General features: G+C 39.8%; 1 protein-coding gene across 1 annotated transcript; it reads left to right on the forward strand.

The window, feature by feature from the left end:
• The first annotated feature begins 15 nt into the window (after nt 1-15).
• si:ch211-195b15.7 lies at nt 16-24,830 on the forward strand. Its single transcript, XM_040116867.1, is given in 21 exon segments — nt 16-38; nt 40-103; nt 1,073-1,120; nt 2,309-2,425; nt 2,761-3,319; nt 3,841-3,977; nt 4,903-5,091; nt 13,456-13,538; nt 13,718-13,978; nt 14,925-15,012; nt 15,244-15,477; nt 15,565-15,629; nt 15,784-15,913; nt 16,319-16,695; nt 17,311-17,520; nt 18,001-18,141; nt 18,514-18,608; nt 22,533-22,664; nt 24,395-24,437; nt 24,439-24,664; nt 24,666-24,830. Coding segments are annotated over 21 exon segments (3,387 nt in total).
• Nucleotides 24,831-26,857: the final 2,027 nt, after the last annotated feature.

Raw genomic sequence — 26,857 nt, forward strand, 5'->3', positions numbered from 1 at the left:
GGTTAGGCTTCAGGCATGGTGCCAGATGTGGTGAGGATTTAGGAGCATCATCCAAGGAGACAAGGACACTGTTCAGATCCTACTGGATAGTTACAACTGCCAGGTCACTGATTGTTGCCATGACTACTGCATCAGTCTGTAACTACAACTATTCATTTTTGTAACCATGGAAACAGTCTGCATCAGTAGAGTTTGTAACAACTTTCAATAAATTAGTGTAATAATCAGTTGTAGATGTCAGCAATTCTGTTTACATTTATTTATGTCAAAACCCCAAAGTCGTTTTGCTTAAAGGGTAAGATTCTTTTTTTTGGGTAAATTGCCGAACAAAAGCATGCTTTGAAAAATGAAGGAAAGAACGTAAGAAGAATTCATTGGCTGATTTACATAGCTTGAAATAATACATAAGTGCTTGTTTATTTGTGTCAACTGTCTGCATATTTCCCTGCTAAAATATTTTGAGTGATTTCACAGGTACTTTTCTTCTATGGATTTCTGGACATATGATGCTGGCTTTGTGATGGAATACTCTTTATTTCAGAAAACATGGTGCTTCCAGCAAGGAAGTCCCTCTTTCTCTCTGGGGTTGTCTAATTTTTGTAGCAGCCTGCTGGGAAATCACTCTGTACTTCCCACGGCCAGTCTACCCTTATCTTGATGCTCTTCTCACTGTCTGATGTAAAGCTATACAGTCCATGGACTTTGGACCTCGACTCTGGTGCAGCACTCCCCAATCCCAGTGTTAAATTTGTGGCCCTGCCTCCCCACTGTCACTCCGTTCACTCTCTTGGTCACTGAATGTGTTGTAGTTTTGTACTCGAGTTTTGAATATGTTACTGTGTCAGGATGAAGAATTCTGTCTGCATACTAAATCAGCATGATAGCGTGTGTATGTGTGCTATCTCCCCACACAAACTAAAATGGAAGAGCTACTTAAATAATTAGCTTTGTCTTTGAGAAGTTAAATTGGCAGCGGCATTCCAAAGTTACAGTCTTATATCATAACCTGTGCTAAATGGTAAAGTACACTGACAGATTTGTTAAAGCCCTGTTTTCTTCTGTTTCTCCACAGTATGCAGAGTCCTTCTTTTTCAACACTGAAGTGCAGGAGAGAAAAAAGGTCAGTACAAAAAAAATCTGACTTTCAGCCAATGTCCAGCAAATTGTAAATAGTTACAAGCTTACATTTTCCATTCTCAAATTACTCAGAGATCTCCTTTACAAAGTCAATGCAGCATAACAGGAAAAAAAACACAAAATAAAAACAGCTTGACTGTAGATAGCCAGTTGTCTATGCAGTATGTTAAATGACTCCTGCCCTAAACAGACCAGCACTGGTGAACACATCTCAGTTAAGGTCCAGTGAAGGTGTTCTTTGGTCATTCAAAATAATAAGACATTGTCTGTGCGGAGCACAGCTTTATTTTCCCAGGGCAGATTTTTAGTATGCGTGACGTTTAGTTTGGACCTCATTGTGCCTGTGATGGTTCTATTGCTAAAATGAATGACAGCGTACATGAGCAGCCAAGAAAAGGACTGAGATGTAAAACTCAGAGAGGGCACTGTTAACAAGGTTTGGTATACACAAGCTCTACCCAATCTACGACAGTTCCAGGCTGGAATTTGTTTAGAACTTTAAACAGTTATTTACTGTCAATGTGGCTGAATGCATTCTCTGCATCAACTTCTACCAACTGATTGCAAATCCTCATTTTCTTTGGATATTTAACTAAGCCCATCAGCCATCTCATGTCTGAGAAGTGCAAGTGAAATACAACTGCTATTATGGTTTGAGTTATCAGTTCACAGTCTGAATACAGGTTTGTTGTGTGGGTGCTTGTTAAACAGTTCATAATAATGGGCAACATGTTGAGACTAATGTTTTACACGTCATGTGGGAGACATCAGTGAAAAATTATTTGGACAGTATAGCACATATTTGCAAATGCAATCTACGAGAGAACAAAAGATGCGCAAACTATCAAATCCAGTTCCAGCTGTGCTGCTATCATTAGAAAGTGATGTCACTTCAGATGACACTTGAGAAGGAAGGATGTCTCATTTAAGTCTATACTACAACCAAGATGCAGAATAGAAAAATTTCAGATTTTGTGCATTGAGTTTGATTTTGGCTTTTGAAGCTGTTAACTGGTCATCCTGGATAAGGATGGAGGAAGATAAGATTCTCTGTCCTCTCTGGCTGGACTGGTGAAATACGACTCTAAATGATGTTTAACAGCCGTATCTCCACATAGCTTGTTTCTAACTCCACCCCCCTTTAAAATCTCATCTTTCTGTCAGTTACTAGTGCTAACTCTCCCTCTTGGTTGATCAGTTCAGGAATAACCAAGTGAGGGACTATGCTCCTGACTCAGAGTCTGACATTGACTCAGATGACGATGAACCTGATCTCCTTCTCCGGCAGGTAGGCTGATGATTGTATATTTGTGTGTGGTTGTGTGTGTGTGTGTGTGTGCGTGCGTGTGCGCATTAGAAATTTCATAACTACTCACTATCACAAGGTGTTTGCAGCAGATATAATAAATGAGCAGATATGAAGCTACTAAAAAGGCATTTTGTAATGTTACATAAACTTGAATGCACGTGTGTGTTGTTGTCTAATTTAATAATGCAGGCATACTGTATATCCCTTTTTTTTCACTTATTTTTCTTTCTCTCTGTTACATTTCCCTTCCAAATGATTCCCTCTCAACCTTCATGTAAAAATGTAACTTCTCCTTCTTGACTAAATTCTTCCAGCGTCTGGCAACAACCCTGCTGTGCTTTATCAGTAGTCAGCTACAGCAAGCAGTTTTACAGGTTTGCCTGCAAACACTGCGTATCTTGTCCTGTGACCAGTGGGCCCTGGGACCCATGGTCGCTGATAGCGCTCTTTTCACCTTGGCACACCAGGGAGGCATCAGCTTACAGGAAGCATGCCCACACCAGGAGAAGGAAAAAGCTGAAGATGAGGCCGCCAGAACACACAGCCAGATCCACAGAGGAGCAGCAAGTGGCTGTGAGGAGGCTATAGAAGCTGATGATACATCATTATCTGTTAGCTGTGTGGTAACATTTTCTGCTCCTTTGGAAGAAGCTGGTGCTGCCAGCACAAATCGCTCAGTTCATCACTGCTATAAGTGTAGAGATGATGGACGTCATGTGGTGCTTGCCCGTGGGAAGAAAGACACCTGGGAAGAGAGCAGTAAAGAGAAAGAAAAGGAGGAGGATGAAGAGGTGTGTAAGAAGGAGGTCATGAAAGTCTTGTGTAATGTCATCTACAACGGCCCCAGGGCACAGGAGAGGGCCAGAGCACTAAGGTGACACTTTTTCAAATCGGTAGACTTAGCCTTAAAATGTAAAATAATGAGAATAAAAGTTCAGCCATTATTAAATGGCTGAACTTTCAATGGTTTCAATGAATGTTACATGATGCTAAGTGACTCTCCGACTAGCTCATAGGCATCACATGTGAACACCCTGTAACCAAAAAAATTATTATTAGAATTGAGAACTTCTTGAGCAATCTGACATGAAACATTATCTAACTGGCTGTACAATATATGGACATACACTCTTCCCCAGAGTATATTGGCTGATATTAGGATGGGTAGAGAATGATTGTTTACCCAATAGTTCACCCAAAACATTTAGCAATTTTTGCAAGCATGCAAGTGTTCTTCTAATTATCAGTTATTCTGTCTTCAAATTATATTCAAATTCTTTTCAATTCTTCACAAAAAAGTGTTTCAAGGTGAGCATACTTCATGAAACACTTTAGAACACGTCAGAAGATCAAACACTGACCTTGCTTTCCCTTTAATTCCTGTTTCCACTGAGGACTTCTGCAAGGTCTGTGGGAGAGTCTGAAGCAGGGCATCTGGAGCAGGGTGCCATCCAGTGGCCAGTTTTACAAGCTGAGACTGCTCTTCTTGGTGACAGCCCTGAGGCCCAAGCTCAGGCTGCAGCTACAGCAGGTACAATGCTTTCAAATCTATCAAAGGCCAGAGTGGGAGCAATTATATTTTCCGTTGTTTTCTTGTGATAACAGAATCATAATTTTGCAATCCTGAAAAACAAAACTGAAAATGTAATCTGAACATTTTTCAAATTTTCTGATGATCAATAGTAAATATGCAGCATATTCTGATGTGGTAGTCATCTATGATCATCAGCGACATGGAAATCAGCTTTGTCATGTCTGTCTCATGTTTGACAACAAAAGATAATTATAATAATCTACCATCGCTGCTACCAAATGAAAAGTCCCTATAATATCCCTATGATATTGTTTGTCTCATCAGAATTTAATTTACAGGAGCCTATAATCACCAAATTAGACAAAAAGTACTGTATTATTCCTATAATATTACTATAAGGTTTCCTGATGGTACACAACAGTTAGTTTACAGTATAGTAACCTTAAAATAGATGTAATGTCTCTCCACTGATCATAAAGTATTACCTCATTACAATCTTAAATAATGCAATCATTACAAGCGGACCTGACGGTTTACTTAATATTTCTTGATCACAATAAAACAATACCAACAGAAAAAGCCTACTCAATATCATTATGTGTAGTCACACAATAATTCACGTAATAATTATTCTGTAATCAGGATAAAACATCAGAATCAATACGCAATAGCCTCTACAGCCCTTATTTCTGAAAATGCCACATTCTGCCAAACAGTGAACAGTGGTGTTTTCAAAAAACAAGATAAGTCACAAAAGCCTCAACTGATGAAAAGCATGCTGTGATATAAATTTAGACCACCGCAATGTTTTGCATGACCTTAGTCATTTTTTCAGTTATATTGAAGCATTTTCTTTTCTCAGTTTCATAGATCAGTGGTTTATATCTTCGTCAGTGCTCAGTAGTGTGTTTGTCCCTGGCAGTAGTGTGGAGTGTCGATGCTCACTACTGTCCTTGAGCAATGCCTGGCTGTTAGGTGGGGCGAGGGGTATGAGGTGCTTAGTGACAGCACAGTTCCACCTTTCTCCAAGGAGATGTCCCAGGATATCAACAAGATACTCAAGACACTCTTCACCATCACTCACATGTACCACAGGCAGGAGCCAGATGTGGTGAAAACACACAAATCAGGTGAAGAACTCACAAATCAAATAAACAGTTTTAGCTGAAATTATCAGTTGATACATTAATTCATGGTTAGCTGCACATTCAACTCCTCTCTCTACAGTACTATTGGACTGTGTAGGGAACCTCACCTCATCCAACCATGTCCTTACTTCAATCAAAGAAACTAATGAAACACACACTGTTTACACCCGAATGTTGTTGGTACATTTGACAACTTCAGTGAGAAATGGCTTTATTTTGTTTCAGCCCCTTGACAGATAGAATCATTACCTTCATCTGTTTTTGTAGCTCTTTTTGCATGCAGCCCATTATCCAGGGATCATGTTCATTCTGCAGTGCAGGATCTGTATCAAGTGCCAACATTCAGTGCAACTGCATACAATGGAGTGTTTTTCATATATCAAAGCGGAAAATAAGGGCGTGGAGTTTGGGGTGATGGATGGCTGCGTAGCATGTACAACTTTCATGTGAGAGATTAGAATTTGCATCTTGTCATAGTCCAACAGTTCATGTTCACTTTTTTATAACCACAACGACGATCTTTTCCTAACCTTAGCCAACCCTTAACCCATAACCCTTGTTAACCATTACCTTACTTTAACCATAACCATTTTATACCTTTATTATAGAGACAAAGTAAAGACATTCTAGGAACCGAGGGAAGGGAATAAATCCATTATCCATCCATAACCATTCATCTATTTTCCGCTGCATATTCAGGTCCAGGTTACAGCATCAGCAGGCTAAGCAAGGTAGCCCACACATGGTGTACCACCCCATTTGACTCCAGTTGTTCTACTCTGAGTTCCCTCTGTAAGTCCGATTTCCTATGGGTGAGCCAGCCAGCCTGTGAAGGAAACTCATTTTGGCTGCTTGTATCCTTGATCTTATTCTTTCAGTCGAGATCTAAAAGTCAAAACCATAGTTGAGTGGGACTGGATGGGCAAAATTCCATGACCTCTCCTGGCTACGCATGAATCCGATATTCAACAGTCAGCTGGAGCCTTCTCTCCAGCACCCTGGCTGAAGCTTTTCCAAAGGTATTGGTGTAATACCCTTATAATTGGAACACACCCTTCGGTCCAATTTTTAAAAATGAAAACCACCACCCCTGTCTGCTATTCCACAGGCACTGTCTCCGACCTCCATGTAACACTGACAAGATGTGTCAACTAAGAACAGCCCCCATAATACCAGAGTCCTCAGCATCTCATTGTGAGTGTAGTTCATCCCCAGCGCTTTGTCACTGTGAAACTTTCTAGCTCTATGGAAATGCCTCCTCTATAGAGGATGTTTTTAGGCAGGTTCAGGAGTCCCTCAGTGTTTTACTTTCACAGTGTCCACAGGTAGGGTGAGTAGTTCTCCTCCTCTGCCAAAAACAGCCTAGACCAGGTCCTGCCTTACACAACTCTGAGCAGCTGCCCACTCATATTCTATCTCCCCAGCCTCCCTTAAGATGCGGGGCATTTCTTTTGGGTAGGGAACTGAGGGAGGGGAGTGAAGACCTCGAAGACCTCAACTGGGAACAAACGCCTATGGACTTCTTTTTAACTCTGGGAACAGACAGGAGCCCTAAATTCTGAGAGCAAATGGCACAGGATAGAACATAAGGTTTAAGGATATCAGACAGGTATGAAGGAGCCTGCCCATTAAGGATTTTGTATGTCATTAGAAGCACCTTAAAGTCTGATCTCTCAAGAATAGAGAGCTAATAAAGGGGAAGCTAAAATCGGCGTAATGTCGCCAAATTTCTGGATTTAGTTAATATTATGTTTGCAGCATTCTGAAACATTTGAAAACTTTTAGTACTAACACAGGGCAGGCCAGAAAATAAAAAATGACAGTAATCCAGTCTGGACGACACAAAGGCGTGAATTAGGATTTGAAAAAGCATCTGCCATGGACTGAAAAGACGTAAGTTTGTTACGTAAGTATAAGAAGGCGGTCTTTGTGATGTCTTTAATGTGCTGGTCAATAGAGGGTAGGAAACGTAACACAGAGATTCTTGGATGTCAGAAGGGGAGACTTGGAGAAGCCACACAGTTGTCAAGAATAAATGTTACTTGATCAAATTGGTGTGTATGCTGGGCCAGACCAATGAACAGCATCTCAGTTTTATCTGAATTTAGGAGCAGGCCTCTACTTTGATAATTTGAAAAGGACCATCAGCTTTTAAAGGCACATAAACAGTAGCTGAGTATCATCACCATAACAGAGGAAATTAATTCCATGATTACGTATAATTTGGCCAAGAAGTGAAATAGAAAGACAAAAAAGCAGAGGGTCAATAACATAGCCCTGGGGTACTCCATATTTCATATCAGAATGTGTTTATATAGTTTTATTACAGGAAACACACTGTGTTCTTTCAGAGATGTAAGACTTTAACAACGTTATAGCCAGGCTAGAGACACAAAGCTGGTTTTCCAATCGGTCTAGGAGTATGCAGGGGTCTAATGATATCAAAAGCTGCACTGAGATTAAATAAGAGAAGCACAGAAGTGGAATTTGAATCCAAAGTAAGCAGAAGCTCATTTACCAATTTATTTATACAGGGAAGGCTATCACACAAATACAAATATTCAATGTAAGAAACAATAATCCACAAATGTAAAAACAATTATGAAAAGATAAACAATAACCAATATAAAGCATAACAAACAAAAATGCAATATATAAAAGTAATAAAACACAATATAGGACATATTAAGATGATAAAAGCAATATATGCATATAAAACTTAAAGCTCAATTAAAACACACATACATACACTGTCCTGAGTCAGCTAAAAGAGATATAAAAATATTACAAGGGATTAGCTGGTCTAATTTTATTCTTTTCTGCATGTTGTTCCACTTGTGTGGAGCATAAAATTTAATAGCCAATTTAATAGCCAGTTTCCCAATCTCAGTGCTAACACGTTGATTCTCAAGGACCAAATAGTCGTGGGACCTAGTACACTGTTATGTTGAGCCATAGTTAATAAGACATGTCAGGTACCCAGTACCTGTACAGTAAGTTTGGCAATAAGTGCTTTCTAGATAAAAATAATGCTGTGTTGTTCTGTTCGTTCTGCCAACGACTGCCACCTCACTTTCTGATACAGAATGCAATGATGATTTCTAAAGCTATCCCCAGTTATGAATCATAGGGTGGAAGGATAAATTGCATCTAGAGGTTTAAGAGTAGAAGCAGGAGAGTGCATATAAATTACATCACAATAATCCATAACTGATAAACAGGTTGACTGAACAATTTGCTTTCTGTAATTCCAGGTAAAACACACTGTCTTATTTCAATAAAAGAATGCCACTTTTGCTTTTAAAGACTTTTAAAGTTATTTCATGAATATGTTTCTGGAAGCACGCCTTGTCATCTATCCAGAACCCAAGGTATTTGTAAAGGGATATTCTTTAAATCCATGTTCCATTTAGTGCAGTAATATTATCCTACATGGTAATTTTCTAGAAAACAACATATATTTTCTTTTATCTGACTTTAGTGGTAATTTCAGATCAATCAATGTTTGCTGTACCGCACAGAAATCAACATTGAAATTTTGAACAGCCTGGGCAGCAGACGGATGCTTCTTGTTACCACAGTCAGATTAAAAATATAAGTTAAGCAATCAACTAAAAATGGAGCTACTAATAATAAAAGCCTTGGTTGTAACTGATCCGCCACTTTTTTGGGTTAACAGAACAAAGAAGATTAAGCATGTAATGTTTTGTAAAGGGCTTCAATAAAAAGTTCCAATTTGTTTGTCCGTTAAATTATAATATGAACAGAGACAGAAGGAGGAAATCCGTCATTAACAAATAAATAACCTTATGAAATACAATGGTCATTAAATGCATCACATATTTCTTTTCCAACGGAGATAGTGCATGGAAGCTGGGGTGGGGGTTGCTGGGGTACCATCTCTACTAAAAGAGGAAGCTTGTTCCCAAAAAAGAATAAAATTGTCGATAAAGGCCAAATTATTTGATTGACAGATTGACTGCAGCGACGTGTTTAAAGAGATCAGCCAACAAAAACGTTTGCTACCTCGGCCAAATGAGGGAAAGGGTCCTGAGATGAAGATGGACTTTCCACTTCCTTTTTTAAAACTTCAGACTGCTGCTTGTTAGTGTCATTTGTACCCACATTAATAACAATATTGCAGCCATGTGGGTAATCGGTGAGCAGAGACAGGATCCGCCATAATATCCACACCCTTCGCACCAGATATGCTGCGGATCACTGAAGTTTTTGATTTTATTTGTCTTACGATTGAGTCCCTGATGATCAGCGATGTAGGACTAAGAGTGTGCAGTGAAGGGTTGTGTCAAGGAGACGTGGTCACCGCAAGGGGAGTGAACTCATGCCCAATCTGTGTCAGCCTGTGCTGGACCAGAAATGATGGTGTTCATGGACCTCTCAGCTTTGTGGATCTGGTAAAGTGTGGAAATTCTTCCTCCCAGATTTACAATCTTATCAGCCAGACAGACGCAGCTGACGCAGCCGGATGGAGAGGTGAGTCGCTATCCGATAGCGACACGGATCATACAAGTGGACCCACCGTGGAAATTAGGCTTCAGTTTGCGGTCTACAGGTCATCTTGACATCTGTTGTCTGCAGTCCCTGTTACTTAGTTAATGTTAGCTCCAAAAGCTAAAAACGCTACAAACAAGCCGTATTATGCTAGCCTTGGCAGGTTCTCCCAACCGAATGTCAAACTTAAAATCCGAGCACCTGACAACTAAAATCTTTTGCTTTGTTAAAATGTATAGATAACAATAGCCAGGACGTAAAAATATTTAGTGAAAAGTCTCTTAAAAAATGGATAAAAATGTTTAAAAAATTTATAATAGAGCCTCTGACAAGCACACACAACATGGTGGGCTCCGTGGACATGGACTGCTTCCTATGTAGACACATCTCATTCTAAGCTAAGAAAAACACAATGATTATTATTTTCATATATATTTTCTATATATATGTTATATTCCATTTCTACCAATTGATCCTCCTAAATCATACTCACTGGTCCAGAAGTGGCCAGAGAACTTTGAAAAGTTTAGTTAGTAGGGCGTTGAGGAGGCCGGTGGTTGGTTTAGAAGCCAACAACAGTTTAGACAATAACTCAAAAGATATAGTCTCAAAATTTGTAATAACAGTCTATATGGGATTCAAAATATGCATACTGCACTACAGATTCTGCAGAAGTAGCTGGAGATGAAAACCAAAAGTATCAGTAAGTGCCGGAAAGGCTTTACTTATAGGAACAGAGGTGAATATTTAAATGACCAGTCTTTAGAATCTCATCAGAATAAGTAACAAGATCTGAGATAAATTCTCCAATTTTTTCTAAAAAATTGTGAATAAGGGCCAGATGGTTTATAGAGTAGCACAAGGTGGAATGGTTGGAGTCTGTTGTCCTCGACGAAGCAATTTATAGCTGATGGAGATGGTTTTAATACAAAAACATCAAAAGAGTTAAAATTGATATCAAGTTTGAAGGTTAAATTGAAAATAGAATTGTAGCTAAAGGCAACACCCATACCTTGTGCCTGAGCAACATGGGCATTGGTATACTCAAGGTGGAATGGTAAGAAAACATTTGGTTGAAGACAGTTTCACATAAATCAGTCATATCCTGATTATGCTGAATATGTCTGATATGAATCTGATATGTATAAAGCCAAATTTCAGTAAAGTTTCAGTAATAGGCCAAACTGTAGAGATGATAGTAGATGATGTATTAATTGGAGTAAGGTGTCTTTTTTAGATTATTGGTCAAAAATTGTGGTGTTTTTCTTTTGCAATCACAGACTGCTTCACCCTAATGTTATTGATGCTGACATGGATAACAATGTTGCTAAAGCTAGTGGTGGAGTGTGCCTGGGTTCCCTGTTTCTTCCTACGTAATGCCAGTACCCTAAGATTAAACTCTATACCCCTTTCACAATGGACATTAAACCCACTAACACCCACTAGCATCTGGCTCTTGTCTTCAGCGGGAAAGGGTACAATCTAGAATTCATTCTTGGGTCAAATGACTCTGCAGTAGTCATCGGTATTTATCGGCTCCAGCTCTGATCAGCAGTGATGGAAACATGACAAGCCGGTGGACATGCTAATTTGCCCTTTTCTTCCTCTTAGAAAGAGTGAGTGCAGCCCCAAAATAAATTTTAAAAACACAGATTTACCGACCGACCAACACACACCAACTCGCGGATACAAAGAAACATGACGGATTAATTTTACCAGTCAGCATGGCAGCTAGCAGCTCACTCAGTCCTGCTGTGTAGAGCTGGCCCCTGCTGTTGTGGTCCAGCCAAGAAAAGAAAAAAAATTGTCAGAAAGTCATGCTTACCAGAAATTGTGATCAACCACAGCCTGCAGGATACTTGAATGCCATCTCTTCCTGTTTTAGTATTCTGCAGGGTTCTTGTCTATTGGCAGTGTTAATGTCAGGATCTGTATTCATTTCCTGTTTTATTTTGAAGTTGGTTCCGTTGTGTTACTGTTTGTTTTACTTCCTGGTTTTCCCGCCTGTGTTGATTACTGTCTCCACCTTAATGTCTTTCACCTGTGTATGGTTTTCTGTGTATTTAAACGCCGCCTCATTTCTCATGCGTTGCCAGATTGTCTTGGTTACCATTGTGTTCAAGCGGTCTTGCATTTAGCCCCGATTTTGATTCACTGTGTATGATCTGTTTTTCCAGTATTTTTGTGACCATCGATTCTGCCGGTTCCTGATCTGCCTTGTTGCCTCGTTTAAATGACTCCTGGTATTTTGACCTCTGCTACGTCTCTCGGATTAAAGATTTGGATTCTGGACATTGTACTTCGGCCCGACTCTCTCTCTCTCTCACACTTGGGTCCACACACACCTGCCCTTACAGTTAAAGGAGTCAGTTAACTTATTTTAGTGGGTTTACACTCATTTATAAAACCTGCTAATTTTGTTGAAAAAAAGTTTGCAACAATTTCGTTTTAAAAAGGGTAGATATTAGAAGCTCTGGCCCAGAGTAGACAGTAAACAGGGGCTTACAAAAATAATCTAAGGGACAGATGATATTCCATGCCCCTAGACCTGGTTTTGATAGCAAGGGGTCAGCTCGCCAAGGCCCCTATCTTGACTGCTGCCCAACTGACCACGCAACCAACCCTTATGTCCAGCCTTGCCAGTGGTGGGCCCCCAAAACGTTTGTTCCATGATGTCTCTTCAGACCAAGCCCGACCAGACCCCATGGGTTTATAGGCCCAGCTGCCAGGTGCCAACAGCTCCAAAAACATTGCATCCTACACTGTGAAACATTTAAGTTCTCCTGCTGCCTTAAATATGTGAGTTAACTGAATTTAGAATGAAAAATTAGTTCAAAGTCATTTTAAGAGTTTTGAAAATGTAAAACCAACTGAGTGACTGTTTAGTCACATGGATAGTCATTAAAGACAGTTTACAGACACTTTCCTGTTACATTACATTTCATTTCTCTAAAGAGTCTGGTACAAATTGGTTCTGACAGCTGCAGTTGTAAGTTCTTCATGTCAAATGAGGAACTGACTCTTTAGTTGGTACAAAGACAACATTCAAGGCTGCACTCAGCAACTGTTCTACGTAGTGTATGGGTGTTGGGACTGGAGTGAATACTAACTTATCATCATGGTTAGCATTATTTTCCTTATCATGAATAGAAACAACCATGACTTACCTTTGTATATATTAAAGACACACAGCCAGTTCCCATAATGTCTGTTTTCTTCAAACTACAAAAAAAGAGAGTTTTAACTCTCCAACAATGCATGCTGGGAAGTCTGTTAGTTTGCTAGTTTTGTTTCTTTAAAAACTTAATTTAAAGAGTTGAGTGAACTCCAGCAGTTCATTCATTCAATTCATCATTCCAAGTAAAAAGACCTCAAGTCAGAACAAATCATGTTTATAAGTTCTTAAATTGTCTGAAAAACTTCTATATTTACATGAAGTTAATGAGAAAAGCTAAGTAGATTCCAATAAATTCCTATATGGTGTTCTACAGAGTACACTTCCCATAATGGAACTTGATAGTGTCTTTCATTACACCCTCTGTGTCTGATACATGCTCACATCTTTCAAACTCATCACCCCTAGCTTTTAACACAGCCTTTCTGTTATGAATTTGTTGTTCCACGTGTGTGCTAAGATGACCTGATGACATCGCTACAACATTATCAGGGGTTATTTTCTCAGACTTGAAAAAACTCTTCAAAGCCACAGAAGACAAAACACAGGCTAGTGTTAACCACAACAAGTAAACTAACCTTCATGTGTAAAATGCCACCTGGAGTACTCCTTTAAAAGTAGTCGGTTTTGTCTTTTTCAGGAGGACGCTGCTCTGTATCGCCACCTAGCACCTGTGCTGTGCCACTCCCAGCTGCTGTCCTGTGATGGAGAAAACTGCTATCAGTCAGACTGCTATTTTGCTGCTTTAAACATGGCTACATTTATTTGACAAATTCTTAAATGAATGATGTAATCTACAGTACTGTGCAAAAGTTTTAGGCACTTAAGATGTTTAGATTCTTCTTCCTCACAAAACAACATCAGGGAGGCCTCTGATTTGTCCCCGATTCATTCTGCAACAGGGGAATGAACCCAAACATAGTGCTAAAGTACTATCTTCAGCGACGAGAAGAACAAAGAGTCCTGCAAAAGATGGTCTGGCCCACGCAGAGTCCTGATCTCAGCCTCATGGAGTCAGTCTTGGATTACATGAAGAGACAGAAGACACTGAGACAGCCTAAATCCACAGAAGAACTGTGGCAAGTTCTACAAGATGCTTGGAACAAACTACATGCCAAGTACCTGAAAAACTTTGTGCAGGTGCACCGAGGAGAACTGGCTCTGTTTTAAAGTTAAAGGGTGGTCACAGTAAATACTGATCTCATTTTACGTTTTTTTCTGTTTACTTTGCTTCGGATGAAGTTCATTTTTAAATAAAAACTATTTATCCAAATTATTTTTGAAAGCATCCTCAGTTTACTTTTAGTGCCTAAAACTGCTGCACAGCACTGTATGTCCCTCTGAAGTAAGAGATGGAACTGTAACTAAATGAGCTTACAAAATAAATAAGGGAGTCAATGTTGCTAATATATCTAAAGAATATAGATAGTGTATCTTTACGTTAATGTTTTAAAAAGGTTATGACTTCTTTCCATAGACACACAGAAAAATCTGGAGGTAATCAACTTGCTTAAGTTTATTAATTCCATTATCTGCTCCTTCGTACTTTTGCTTGACTATTTTTCAGGAGTAAATGTTTTACTTTGTACTCCATGACTTTTATTTGACACCTACAGTTACAATTTGATCATTAAAGTTTTAGGCCCAGACATTTGATCAACTTATAAAATATGATTGATTTTTAAAGATTATTGACCCATCAGTATGTCAGGCAGTTAAAATCAGCTCCAAACTTTACATACTACAACATTGATGTTTGTCTAATACATTTACGCATCAATACTGTGTAACCAATAATTTAACATTTCATAATATAAATCAGACAACAGCCCCTCAGTTGCATAATGACTACTTTTACTTTGGATACTTTAAATACATTTTTGCTGATAGTAATTCTGTACTTCTTCTTACATGAAACTTTAAATTGAGAACTTGCTTTTACTGAACTTGTAGAGCCCCATTCCAACATGTGTGTGTGTGTGTGTGTGTGTGTGTGTGTGTGTGTGTGTGTGTGTGTGTGTGTGTGTGTGTGTGTGTGTGTGTGTGTGTGTGTGTGTGTGTTTTGTTGCAGTGTGATGTGCCCATCCACCTGACAGACCACAACTACAGGATGAGGAGGAGAATCTCGTCACGCCGGGCAGAGGGTGCAGGGAGGCATAGACCCTACAGCAAGTGTCCATCCTGCAGGAATGACCAGGTCAGACATTTGGATTCAAAGCTTCATGGAAAAGATCAAATCCTTCATTTGCTCTTATTCCCATGAAGAGCAACATTTAAGTTCATTTTTACTGTTCTTGATGTGAAATTCTTCTTGCAGCCAGGTGAAAAATTCCATGGAAGGAATCTGTGCAGGGTCTTTTGCTTTGACAGAGCAGTCCTCTGTAGCTCATCTCATATACATTTTTATTCTCTTGTGAGATTTTAAAAGTTTGCTGTTACCAAGTCAAAAGTCTTCCAGAGCCTGAAACCCTCTGCTATCGACCTTCCTCAGGTGCAGAATTCAATCCCGAAGCACCAGCGCTCTGTTACTACTGCCAGCCTTCCCCAGAAAAGGAAGCAGAGCTCCGTGCCCCGCACAGCCATCCCTTCTGCTGTACCTGAAGGGAAGGTGGATGTGGACCAGAGGCCTCCATCCGCCATTTCACCTGCTGACCTGCCAGAAGTCTAAACTGTGCCCCCCGGCCCCCGGCCCTCCAGTGCTAATAACCAGCCAAGCTTTGCTGCTCTAAACCATGACGGTCCTGTGAAGATACACAACCGCTCAGTGGAAGAGTACCAGAAAATCTACCACGAAGTGGTAGATGATATGCTGAGGTATGTTTGTGTAAAAATCATGACTCCATCCATCACAACATTGTCACATTTGTCAAATCACAGAAACCTCTATCACTCATCTTTCTGAAATATTTAAGCTTTTTAATCACGTGTATTATTATTCTGTAATTTCTCTTTCTTCCACTCCTCATAGGTACAAGAATGGCCGGATTCGTCCCTACAGTTTACAGCTCGGACGTCAAATCAAACAGAAGCTGTGGGAGAGACTCAATCGTCCCATGTTTACGACGTCAGTCCAAGAAGATGGTATGGTGCGTGTGGACGTATCATACGGGGCTGGAGTCTATCCTCCCCTTTATGATATTGATACATCTCAAGAACCAAAACCTGGACCACCATCAAACAAAAGAGCTAAGAACTAAAGCTAAGATGAAAGTAGCAGAAACACTGCAAACAAAAAAGACATAATTATCGTTAAAACAGATCAAATACAACTGTAAATATTATAGTAGTTTTTAAGTCGTCTTAGCAAGTCACACAACTCAAAACACTCACATGGTTAAATTGAGTGAGTTTTTTTCCCGATCAGTAAATGCAGCCTCTGTGTCAGAAAACTCTTTAATCAGACTCAACCACCACCTAAATCATCTGCCAGGACACACACAGCCTCTGCAAGTAGTGCCATGGTTCATCCTCTACCCACAGCCTCATCCAACCACTTTCTGTAGCCTCAGCCTCCAGCTGTGGACTCTGTCAAACATCTACAGTATAGACACGTCTCCACCAAAGACCTGTGTAAGATAACTTCACTGCTTCCTTTGACAAGCGCCACCTTCAGCATCCACCAGAAACCAGCAGCTCCAACCTCCACCTGCAGAAAATCCTGCAAGCCCAAAACCATCTACAGCCTCAGCCAGCAACTTCCTCTGCAAACTCCACATGCAGATTCTTGCAGATCGCTCCAACCAAATTCCTCCACCTACAGCCTATTCCAGCCACCTGCAGTTTCCTCCTCCTGCAGATTCTGGCAGACAGCTGAGGTTATAGCCTCCACCTACATCCTCTGCAAGAAACCTGCGGCCCTGACCTCCACCTGGAGATTCTGGTAGACAGCTGAGACCTGAAACCTCCACCTACAAACTCTGCCAGCAACCTGCAGCTGCAGCCTCCACTTGCCTATTCTGGCACACTACTGAGACCTGAAACCTCCACCTATATCCTTTGCAAGTAACATCCACCTGTGATTTCTTGAGAGATAGCTGCAACCTGAATCCCCCTACTACCTCTGCCAGAGACTTGCAGTGCTGCCTCTACCTACACATTGTGGCTGAAGGCTGCAGACAAACCCACTACCTCCAGCTTTGGCAGGAAACCTGCAGCATCATCCACCTGCAGATTCTTGTAGACGGTTGAGACCAAAACCTTCACTGACAGCATCTACCAGACATCTGCAGTCCCCGCCTCCACCTGCAGATTGTGGTAGACAGCTGAATCGGGACCCTCCACCTACATGCTTTGCCAGCAACATCCACTGCAGCCTCCACCTGAAGATTTTGGCAAATGTACAGGCAAAGCCTCCGCGTCCAGCCATTGCCAGCAACCTGCAGCTTTCTACATCTAACTATTTTGGCAGACAGCTGAGGCCACAACTAATTACATTCTCTGCCAGTAAAATCCCTTGAATCCTCAAACTACAGTTTCTTGATTCCTCCACCTCCAGCCTCTGTCAGCTAGCTGTAGCCTCCTCCACCTGCAGCTTCGGGCAAACAGCTGAGGCCCCTTTCTCCACCTCCCACCTCTACCAGAAATCTGCAGTACCGCCTCCACCTGCAGATTCATATTGGGAAACACGTATACCCAAGCTTCAACCTCCAGCCTGTGCCAGCAACCTGCAGCTCCCTCCACCTGCAGATTCTGGAAGACAGCTGAGGTCAGAGCCATGACTGACAGCCTCTGCCAGATACCTGCAGCTTCCTCCACCTGCAGAATCTGACAGAAAGCTGAGTCCAGAAACTCCACCTACAGCCTTTACAAGCAAAGTACTGCTTCCTCCACCTGTGGATTGTAGCAGATAACGGAGGGTAGAACCTTCACTTACAGCCTCTGCCTATAAACTGCAGCTCCAACCTCCGCCTGCAGACTCTGCCAGACAGCTGAGACTTGCAACCTCAAGCTACACCCTTTGCAAATGACATCCACTACCTGCACATTCTTGCCAAGCTTTGACCTGATTCCTCCACCTATGGCCTCTGCCAAAAACCTGCAGTGTTGCCTCCACCTGCAGATTTTGGCTGAAGGATCTAGCCATACACACCACCTACAGCCTCTACCAGAAGCTTGCAGTCCCACCTGCAACTGCAGAGTCTGGGAGGCAGCTATAACCCAAGCCTCCAACTCAAACTTCTGCCAGCAACCTGCAGCTTCATCTGCCTGCAGACTTTAGCGGACAGCTGAGTCCACACCCTCCACATACATCCTCTTCCAGCAAAATCCACTGCGACCTCCACCTGCGCAGTCTGGCAGACAGCTATGACCCAAGCCAACATGTCCAGTATCTGTCAACAACCTGCAGCTTCCTCCACCTGCAGATTATGGAAGACAGCTGAGACTGGAACCTCCACCTATAGCCACTGCCAGCAACCGGCAGCGTCCTCCACTTGCAGAATCTGGCAGAGAGCTGAGGCCCAAACCTCCACCCCCACCATCCTCTGCTAGACAGTTAACAAGCCACACTGCACCTGCAACTTCTGCTGCCAGCAGCTTCTTCCAGCCTTAAACAAATCCAACATCTTTTTGCAGCCCACAGTAACCACCTTCTCATTCAATCACCGCCTGCAGCCTCCACCAGTAACCCGTAGCCCCAACCTCCACCTACAAATGGTTGTTAGTTATGTACAACCTACCTGCAGCCCCCATTTCTCAGCTGTGGTCCCAGCCTTCACCTGGAACTTCTGTTAGCCAGCTACATCCTCAGCCACCGCCTCCAGCCTCCAGCCTCCAGCCTCCAGCCTCCACCAAGTATTACCCTAGATTATTCTGTTTTCAACAAATGCTTTAAAAATAGATCAGCTGAAGATATTTTGATGTTGTCTTTGTCATTATAACAATACATGTTTGCGTGAAATCACGTAGTATTATCATTCCTCATTCAAGCCCCCACGGCACTTTTTGCCCTAAATACTTTGTGCTGAACGGCCCAAATGTCTGTTTTGTTTGCGATTTGTTAAAATCAAGGCTGTAAATGTAAATCTGTGCATTCCATGAACTGGGGAAATAAAAGTGGAGTGGATTGTATGTGTGTTTTCATTAAAAGTCGTTGAAAGCATTTAAACACAGGATGTAATGAAACTGACCTGACACAATGAGACATAGTTTTATGAATAAAAGGATAAAGATTATAAAGACCAAAACTTCACCGATGTATCCAGTGGTTCTTGATGTGTTATTGAGGTATTACTGTACGTATTACCAGTACGTAATGTATGTATTACCATTAGTCCATGCCACAAACACTTCCTGGGGCGTGTAGAGCTGAGCAGTATGGAAATATAAAAAACATTTTACCCTCATTGCTTAGCAGCAATTTGATCCAGTTCCTCACATGGCTTCACAAAGGGATTTCATTTTTCTCAACAGTCTAAACCAGGTATACACTATAAGATTCATTTTGCACATACCAATCCTTATATTGTTTCAAAAAACATCATACACTTTTGAATCCAAATAGTGTTAAAATACTCGTTATGAATTCAAGGCAAAACTTTGGAATCTTTTCTACTGTATTTAAATTATGTAAAAGAAAAAAAAATGTTAATGATCAAATGATTGAAAAAATTAAAAAATATGAGAGAAAAAAAGTACTGTTAAATGTACAGTTGTTCTGCTTGTTTCGACTTAGGCAGCAACATGAACTGATACATTTCACTACATCTTTAGCGATGACAGGATTTGTTTTCTACAATACTCATTTTGGATTTATTCTAAAGTGAAATAAAAGACTCAAGAGATATATATATATATATATATCAAAGAAAAAAAAAATTCATTCTTGACATTTGGGTTTATTTTAGTAAACAACTTTCACCCTCTAGGCCTATCTTTGTTTTTTCAAGACCAAAAAATTAATACATACATTTAAAATACTCTCTCTTTCTCTGTCAATTTCAAATGTGTTTTTTTTTTTGGCAAAACCAAAGTTCATAGATTTGCATCTCATTTCATACAATTGTGAAAATGACCACAGTGGAAAATCGACCAAGGATCTAAAGTTTTAGAATTGTGACTTATTTCTTAACAAATTATTATTTACATCGTTCGGACAAAAGGCCGAAATGTAGGTGATGGTGCACTTCAAAGGCCAACAACAATGCCACTACTTCAATTATTGTGAGACATTGCATTTAAACAGCAATGTTTAAAACTCCTTGTAAAAATAAACTTGACAGGACACAAAATTATTTATATTATTTATTAAATGATATCATTTCGTTTGGACCTTTAGTTATAATAAAATTGTCCCAGATGGGACTGGAAGCATTCTTAGGACGGTTTCTATGTCCCAGATGTTTCAACCTAATAAACCTGGAATCTGAGTCAGAAAGCACAAATCCTGAAGAGTATTTTCACGTAAATCTGACTGATCCTGTCCTCTTGGAGAACAATTTGAAATGATAAATGAAGATACCGCGACTCTGCCACGTGCGTAAAATGCGCAAAGCTACACTTTCAATTAGGAGATGCACGTACTGATCCTGCTGCTGCCTGGAAAACCTGAAATATAGTTGAGCTGGACAGTTTGTCATAGTTAGATATGAACTTAATCTGCCTCTTTAGCAATGACGGGATTTGTTTTCTACAATTTTGTTTGCACTGGAGTGAAATAAATCAGTTAGAGATGTGTATATCAAACAAATAAAAACAAATTCATTCTTGACATTTGGGTTTTATTTATGAAAGAACTTTCACCCTTTAGGCCTAGCTTGGTTTTTCAAAATCCAACAATAAATACATACATTTAAAATACTCTCTGTCAATTTCAAATGTGCTTTATTGGTGAAAGCAAAGTTCATAGACGTGCATCTCATTTCATACAATTGTGAAAATGACCGCAGTTGAAAATCGACCAAGGATCTGAAGTTTTAGAATCATGAATTATTTTTCACAAATTATTATTTACTTTTTGCACTTTACAGGCTGTTGATGTAAATTATTGGTATCAAGGACAACAATGCCACTACTGCAATTATTGTGAGACATTGCATTTTAAAAACAAATCTGTAAAAGTCCTTGTAAAAATAAAAGGAAAGGACACAAAATTATTCATATTATTCATAAGATTATATCATTTTAATTTGGACCTTTACCTATAATAACAATGTCCCAACAGCTCTGATGGGACTGGAACCATCCTGAGGACGGTTTCTATGTCCCTGATGTTTTTACTCAATAAACCTGGAATCTGTGTCAGACAGCACAAACCCTGAAGAGTATTTACACATAGATCTGATTGATCCTGTCCTCGTGGAGAAAATTTGAAATAAATGAAGATACTCTGCCACGTGCGTAAAATGCACAAAGCACCACTCTCAATTAGGAGATGCACGTACTGATCCTGCTTCTGCCTGGAAAACCTGAGATATGGTTGGAGTGAAAATCAAAAATACCTAATAAGAGTTTGTAATCAGTGAGTTTGTAATGTAGATTTTAGGTCCAAAAGTTGCCAAAGCCCGCAATGAGTCGTTCATGCTAAGACTTAGACCAAATTTCTAGCAAAAAAGTCTGACTGAGGACGCAGTCAGAGCTGGACAGTTTGTCATAGTTAGATATGAATTTGATATCAGGTCTTTTACAGCTTGTTTTGATGGAACTTTAGATCACAGAGGTGAGATGTGACTGTAAAAACAGATGTTCACAAAATGGACGTCAAGGATTCCATAGTTGCTATGTTTGTACCCAGGTGCATCAGTTATGTATGATCAGCATTTTAAAAAAAACAAAGCCTCCAAAGCACAAGAAAAGTTTCAAACGAAGATTTCACATGAGGATTTCTTTAAGATTAACGCTTCTACTGAGGACTTCTCACATCCTGACAAGAACTCAAGACTGACAAAAGCAACACACGAAACTTCCATCATGGAAAACGTGTGAGTTGAACACTTTCAAAGTCTGTGGTGTTTTCTATGTATTTTACCGTTGAGAATTCCAAAACCCTCAATGTTCACTGATGCATTGCCAACAGGCTCTGCCCCACATGCTGCAGAATATATACTGAAGTTGATCCGGATTAATAAACTGTACCTGTTTAGGCCTAGGCATTCATCTACTCATAAAAGTCAATAAACTACCCAATTGTGCTTATTAATGTCACCGTCTTAGAGACAATAATGTCACCATTTTAATAACATCCAGCTGGGATACATAATAATATTGTCATTTATAGAGAGGCCATAAGTGCAACTCTGAAGTACTTGAAATTGGTATAGAATTCCCAGTAGATATGTGATGTTACATTTTTGTATATTATATGGTGAAACAATGGTCTGGTGTCATTTACATGGACATTTATTTTGGAATATACTACACTAAAGCACAAAACCAAGTGACAGGATTGGAGCAATTAAACCGGGTCCCCCTTAATTACCTGCCCTTGAAGAGGGCCCCTGTGTCAAAATATGTTTTCAAGACTTGCTTCAATTTTGTTCTTACTTGTTTCATAGACCTAGATTAATGAGTTTAATGTGTTATATAATCTTACATTGTACACAGTGCACAGACAGTGTGAGGTATGGGGTTAATAGGGGCCCAGCACCTGACTGTTGGCCTGGGCCCCAAAGCAGGTTAATTAAACCCTGTTTATTGTAAAAGTTTTGGGAACAATTGTCTGAAAACATCAATACTGGAAAGTAAACCAGTGCATTTACTCAAGTACTATACTTAAGTCAGCACTGCCGCTGACATGTCTGGATGTCCTGGTATCTGTCTGTGTGGACCAGGCATCCCACAAGTTGGATGGAGTCAACATGGACTGTGTCCGCACATTGCTGCTGTTTATGAACAGACACCGGAACAGGGCAAGTGTATTTCTGTTGAAGTAAATACAAAGGTGTTGTGACTACTTTGTGTTATTGCCTGAATGTTTAATACTTGTATTTGAGCAAAAAAAATGAAAAAAAACCCAATGTATTTGAAATGCCAGTAATGCCTGACGTATGAAATGTGTACTTATTGAACTTTGTGAACTTCACAGATAAGAAGTCAAAATCTTGATCAACAGCTTAACCAAAATAACTTACACCACTCTTAACTAAATTACACCATGACATACCTTCATAAGAACATGTAACTATGTTACACCATTCCTTCTGATAAAAAGGCAATTACTATTTTGCTGAAGCCTGGGAATTAAGATCTCTGTGTTTTCCAAAATTTCTTACTAAAATCGAATCCCTTTTCCTGAAAAATCAAAAAAGGTTTGGGAACCTAAGATATTTAGTGTTTCTGGGCTCTGTCTGCACCTGTGTAATCATGCACTGAAGACTACTGTATGGGCAGAACAAAGTTGCTCTTTCTAAACTGCATTCACTTTATCACACCTGCCATAGCTAAACACTGAAGTACAATCTTGAAAGTCAATTATTACAGTAATAGAAAACTGGGTGGTTGGCTGGTGAAGTTGTGTCAGAATAAATGTTAGTGAAGTGGAGTACAAAATCTGTAAACGTCAGATAAAGCATGCAAGTGATTCAGTTCACGTACTTGCTTGATCAGATGATCCTCCCAAGTGTAGAGCGTAATTTAACAGATGAAGCATCAAGGCAGAAGATGCCCCTAATTTTACAACAGTGTTGTAGAAGAGAGCTATCATACCTCAAAGTCAGTCAAAATAAAAGTCACAAAAATGTCCCCAAAACAGATTGTCCCCTCATGCAACTGCACACAGTAATTACCTAAAATCAGCACTAAAACATCCACTAGAACCATTCTAAGAAAAGTTAAAGCTGAAAAATAGAAGGTCAATCTATTCTGTATGGGAGGAATTATATCCTTTACACTTAAAAGATAGTGCTTTGTTAAGAGAAAGTGTAGCTACTGATTACTGTGATATATTGCCAGTGAAGTAATACTTTTAATACCCGGGAAACATTTCACTCATTTCATAACTTTTAGTAACTGAGCTATTTTATTACTAGGCATTAATCAGCTGGTTACACACTAAAAGTATCATCTTGTAGATTCAGTCTCACTACTGTTTATGTAACATCATCCACTGGGAAATCTTTTCATGAGGAAAGCTTTCCACAAGGAAATCTTTACATGAGGTGAATGAGACCAATGAAATATCTAATGATCCTAACTTGGTGCTGTTACCCTGCTATTATGACATATGGTTTCAATGATCATGAAGACACAGGCTATCTTAAACTCTAAGGATGCTTCTCCGTGCTCACTTTATTGAGAACATGTACATGTATTTGTTCTGTACAAATTGTATGTTACCCATGGGAAAGATACTCCCAACCAAAAGAATTTTCAATTTTTTTGTGTGGTCAAAGAGTCATGGTAATTGTAGGCTGTTCATTCCCGCTTCAGATAGACACATAAGTCAAAAGCGATTGGTTAGGAGAAAATCAAATCCTACAGACAAAAAAGACGGCAATGTCAAACTGAACACTTAAGTGGTGACAAAATGTCCATTCAGTCTAAATGTCAGTCTGTAGGAAGCACTGATGCTGATACATATAATGACATAGAATCTTGCTATTAAGGTCTAGTTTGCACACACTGATGTATGTTAAACTGCTTAGCTAGCCTCTTTATCAAATACACGGGTTATGGCAACGCGGCTGCCGGCAGCCCGGGGACTGCTGAATGGCAGGAGGAATTCAGGCAACAGCCAGTTTTCCTCCCAGTACTCCAGTGACTCAGACTCAGACACGGAAGAGTACCGGGAGGCCAAAGCCAGGATTAACTTGGTGACTGGATGAGTGGAGGCAGAGCAGTCTGATTCAATGGAGGGTATGACAGAGGAAGAGAAGGAGGAGGAGGCCTGTCGCTTCATCAGCATGATCAACAGACGGCTTATCCAGAGGCCTGATCATTCAGCCAATGTGTGTGAAAGCAGAAGGGAGACTGGCTCCACTCTGGGGCCAGATGAGGGGCACGACACTGAAAGAAGAAGAAGATGAAGAGGAGGAACTGCATCTGATGCCAGAGGGGAGGAAAGACAAACAGATGGAATAGAGTGATGGAAACAGGGAGCAGTAGATTAACAGAGCAGAGTAACAGGCAGAGAGTAAAAAGCAGTCTTCTTTCACCAATTGTTTGTAGTGCACTTAAGCTTTCCTGGTATATTCATAAAATAACAGTGAGTTACTGTTAGAACAGATGCTACATCATATGGCTGCATGCATAACTATTATTCATAAAATCACATTGTTTTTAAATGGACATGTTGCAACAGTACGAATGGCCACCCTGTACTAAGTGAGGTGCGCTGCGCCAAAAGTTCAAATTACTTTGAGCTTTGAATTCACCATGTACTGACCTTTGAGTAATCAGCCAACAGCAACCTAGTGTAAAAGAAACGCTTCATTACGTGATGTGTTGAAAAATAACGTCAAAGAGAGAGACAATCCTATGAGACAGGTATGTGAAGGAGTGTGATTGGGAAAGTGGGAGAGGCTGAGCCAGTGAAGACAAAAAACTTGAATGTTATTTTGTCAGTGAGCAGCATTTATGTTATTTATGGTATTTTTGTAGCAAAACCCCTGAACAACTTTGCAAAGGAGTTTGAGTTTGTAGAAGTTGTTAATTTTCAGTGAATGTGGGTTTACAGAAGAAAACTGTATAAGAAGTTCTGAACTTGTACATTTTTTTCTCATGCAAAGACAAATAAAAATTACAGTTTCTCAAATTCAGCTTTGCAACTTCTTAAACCCATTTTATATGGGTTATGTTTTCTGTAAATGTTTTCTGCTATCATATCATGTGTTTATATTATGTAAGGTAACAGACTAACTCATGAACTGTAAAAAACAATGCGTAAACTATACCCACTTATCCTCAACAACAACAATAATAATAAAAATAATAATTATAATAATAAAACTTTATATATCACAATTTAAAATCTGACTACAAAAGACCATCCTCCTTTAGTCTTGAGCTGGGACTTAGGAACAGCCAGCAGAGCTCTGCCTGAAGATCTTAAGCTGTGCTCTGGCTTGTGGGGGAGCAGCAATTCAGTAATATATTGTAGCTTAATTATGATCAATTAACTCTTACAATAAACTTTAAAACTGACTGGTAACCACTGAAGAGAGGCTAAAAAGGGGTAATATTACCTTTTTTTTTTTGATTTTCTTAAAAGCTGAGCAGCTGTGATTTCTAATTAGTGACGAAGTGAGATAGTTTTTTGGCTTCCCTATATTCAGGGAATATAGTGTGATAATCCTTGCCCAGTTTGCTGAGTTGTGTGTGTGTGTGTGTGTGTGTTTGACAGAGTGTGTACACCTGGGCCTAATGTGTTTGCATGTCTGTATCTTGTTTTGTCATGGCCCACTGGCTTGGTCATGACAAACTGGAGGAGCTTTCTTTTTGATCACATACAACCTAGTTTTAACATTGGTAGATTAATTAAAAACGTGTTTTGTAATTTTCTTACATATAGTGAATAGTTGCATATTTTGAATTTTTCAGATTTGGGTTGGGGTTTTTTGGTTTTTTTTCAAGTTTTTTGATTTGGATCACAGGGCCAGTTTTTTGCTGTGGAGCACATTTGGCTCACCCCAGCTCCTTTGTTTACTTTTTTTACATTTGGCGGTAAAAATTAGTTTTCTCATTCATGAGCAAATGTTGTGATTTAGAATGTATTTTCGACAATAACAAACCCATGAAAAATGTACTCTTGTCATGTAATTGACATTTTTACAATCATTTATAAATGGAAATGTGTTTTTTTTAATTCTTTAATATTTTTCAGCCTGTATTTCATGTTTATAGTGTCTTATCTTACACAAAGCCTGCTGTAAACTCTCATAGACTGACACATACCAAACCCTTATCAGCCAGCACAGTAATCACAGACCACAGCCACAGTTGTTGCAACGTGGTTGTGAAAACTGTACGCATTGCTCCAGTGTTTTGCGGTCGAGTGCAGATGGACAGATGTGGCATCTCCAGCATTTTTGTGGGAGTTCCTCAGCTGAAGCAGTTTTGTTTCTGGACAAACTAAAGCTTTTAGAAGTCGTGGCACCTCTTTCCTTTTC

This window comes from Xiphias gladius, chromosome 3 (genome assembly GCF_016859285.1).
Source record: "Xiphias gladius isolate SHS-SW01 ecotype Sanya breed wild chromosome 3, ASM1685928v1, whole genome shotgun sequence".
Taxonomy (NCBI): domain Eukaryota; kingdom Metazoa; phylum Chordata; class Actinopteri; order Istiophoriformes; family Xiphiidae; genus Xiphias; species Xiphias gladius.